At 37.8% G+C, this 1,249-nt stretch overlaps 1 protein-coding gene across 1 annotated transcript; it reads right to left on the reverse strand.

Annotated features, from left to right (window-relative positions):
* LOC148959785 (histamine N-methyltransferase-like) lies at positions 1–876 on the reverse strand. Its single transcript, XM_089109790.1, has one exon. The coding sequence runs from the start codon at positions 874–876 to the stop codon at positions 1–3; it is 876 nt and encodes a 291-aa protein (XP_088965916.1).
* Positions 877–1,249: the final 373 nt, after the last annotated feature.

A 1,249-nucleotide genomic window follows, 5' to 3' on the forward strand; every position in this document is an offset into this window, starting at 1 on the left:
TTAATGTTTTGAAAGCATATATGCAATTGTCTCGTTTGAGGCAAAATATTCTTCTTTTTCCTCGACGGTCTCTGTCCAAGATAGCCTCTTAATGAATTCGATTACTTTTTTCATCTTTCCAGCACTAACACTCTTCAGACTTGATCGTAGTAAAAATTTAAGAAGATTTTTCCCCATGGTGTTATCTTCCAAAAAAATTTCTGTAACCTTCACCTTGGAATCAACAACCACGTTTTTCAACTGTAATGAAAACTGAACCGAAATTCTTTTCATTGCTTCTTCTATGAATATTGTTTCAGTTGATCCTCTAAATTCTTTCAAAACTCGCTGAGAAATGCTTTCTTTACTTCCTGCCACAATAAAAACTGAACCATTTTTTGCCAACAAACTTTTGCATGTGGCTTTCAAAGCTTTTTCAGCTTCCATGAAATACAAACAATGCGCAAACAAAACCAGATTGTACTCCTTTTTGTCTGCATCTAAAGATTTCACATAATCCTCAAACTTTTGGTCAACCCATGCAAAATCAACGCCTGGTATCTCGAAGTCATATGCTCTCAAAGTCTTCTTGAACTCGTTAATTGCTGGTTTGTTTGGATCAACAACTGTCCATTTTACCTGGCAGTCTTTTGCCAAGGTATACGGGGTCAGCTCTTCAACAAACATTGTATCAAATCTGCCGCATCCAGCACCCACGGATAAGACTTGGTAAACACTTCCTGTCGTTCCAAAAGCACTAGTGTTTGCAAGAGCTTTCGTCAATCGTTTAATCAACGAACGCTCCTGCTCAAAGCGGCCACGACAAAATGCCTTGTAACTCTCATTAAAACTTACATAGTCCTCAACAAATGGAACACGTTTCTTTGATACGGACATGTCTTGCTCTTTTTTCAGTTGTTATTCTCTACCTTCCAAGTAGCAACAAAGTTGAGGCAGTTAATATTTCAATTTATCAATTATATCTGACATTTATGTCTTCTTTTGTTAACCAAGCTATGCTTAGAAACAATGCATCTACCAGAAGCAGTTATTGTTCACTTCTCAGAAGAACCATCACACTATCCCGATAGGCTATTGTCTGTGCAAATGACATGTCAGTGACTCAGTCCAATTTGTGTTCTGTTCAATCACCTTGAAAAGCCAGGTTCCCAAAGGATGCATAAAGCTGTCTGAACGCTAATGGTAACAGTCGAAAACAAGATAGAAATACAACCAGGCAACAAACTGCGTCACTTTAACCATCTCACAA

Source organism: Rhopilema esculentum, chromosome 8, assembly GCF_057945365.1.
Source record: "Rhopilema esculentum isolate cy_ngs chromosome 8, ASM5794536v1, whole genome shotgun sequence".
NCBI classification, from domain to species: domain Eukaryota; kingdom Metazoa; phylum Cnidaria; class Scyphozoa; order Rhizostomeae; family Rhizostomatidae; genus Rhopilema; species Rhopilema esculentum.

Bases quoted from the DNA above. Each gene is read 5' to 3' on its own strand.
- LOC148959785 (XM_089109790.1), bottom strand. From the start codon at position 876: ATGTCCGTATCAAAGAAACGTGTTCCATTTGTTGAGGACTATGTAAGT.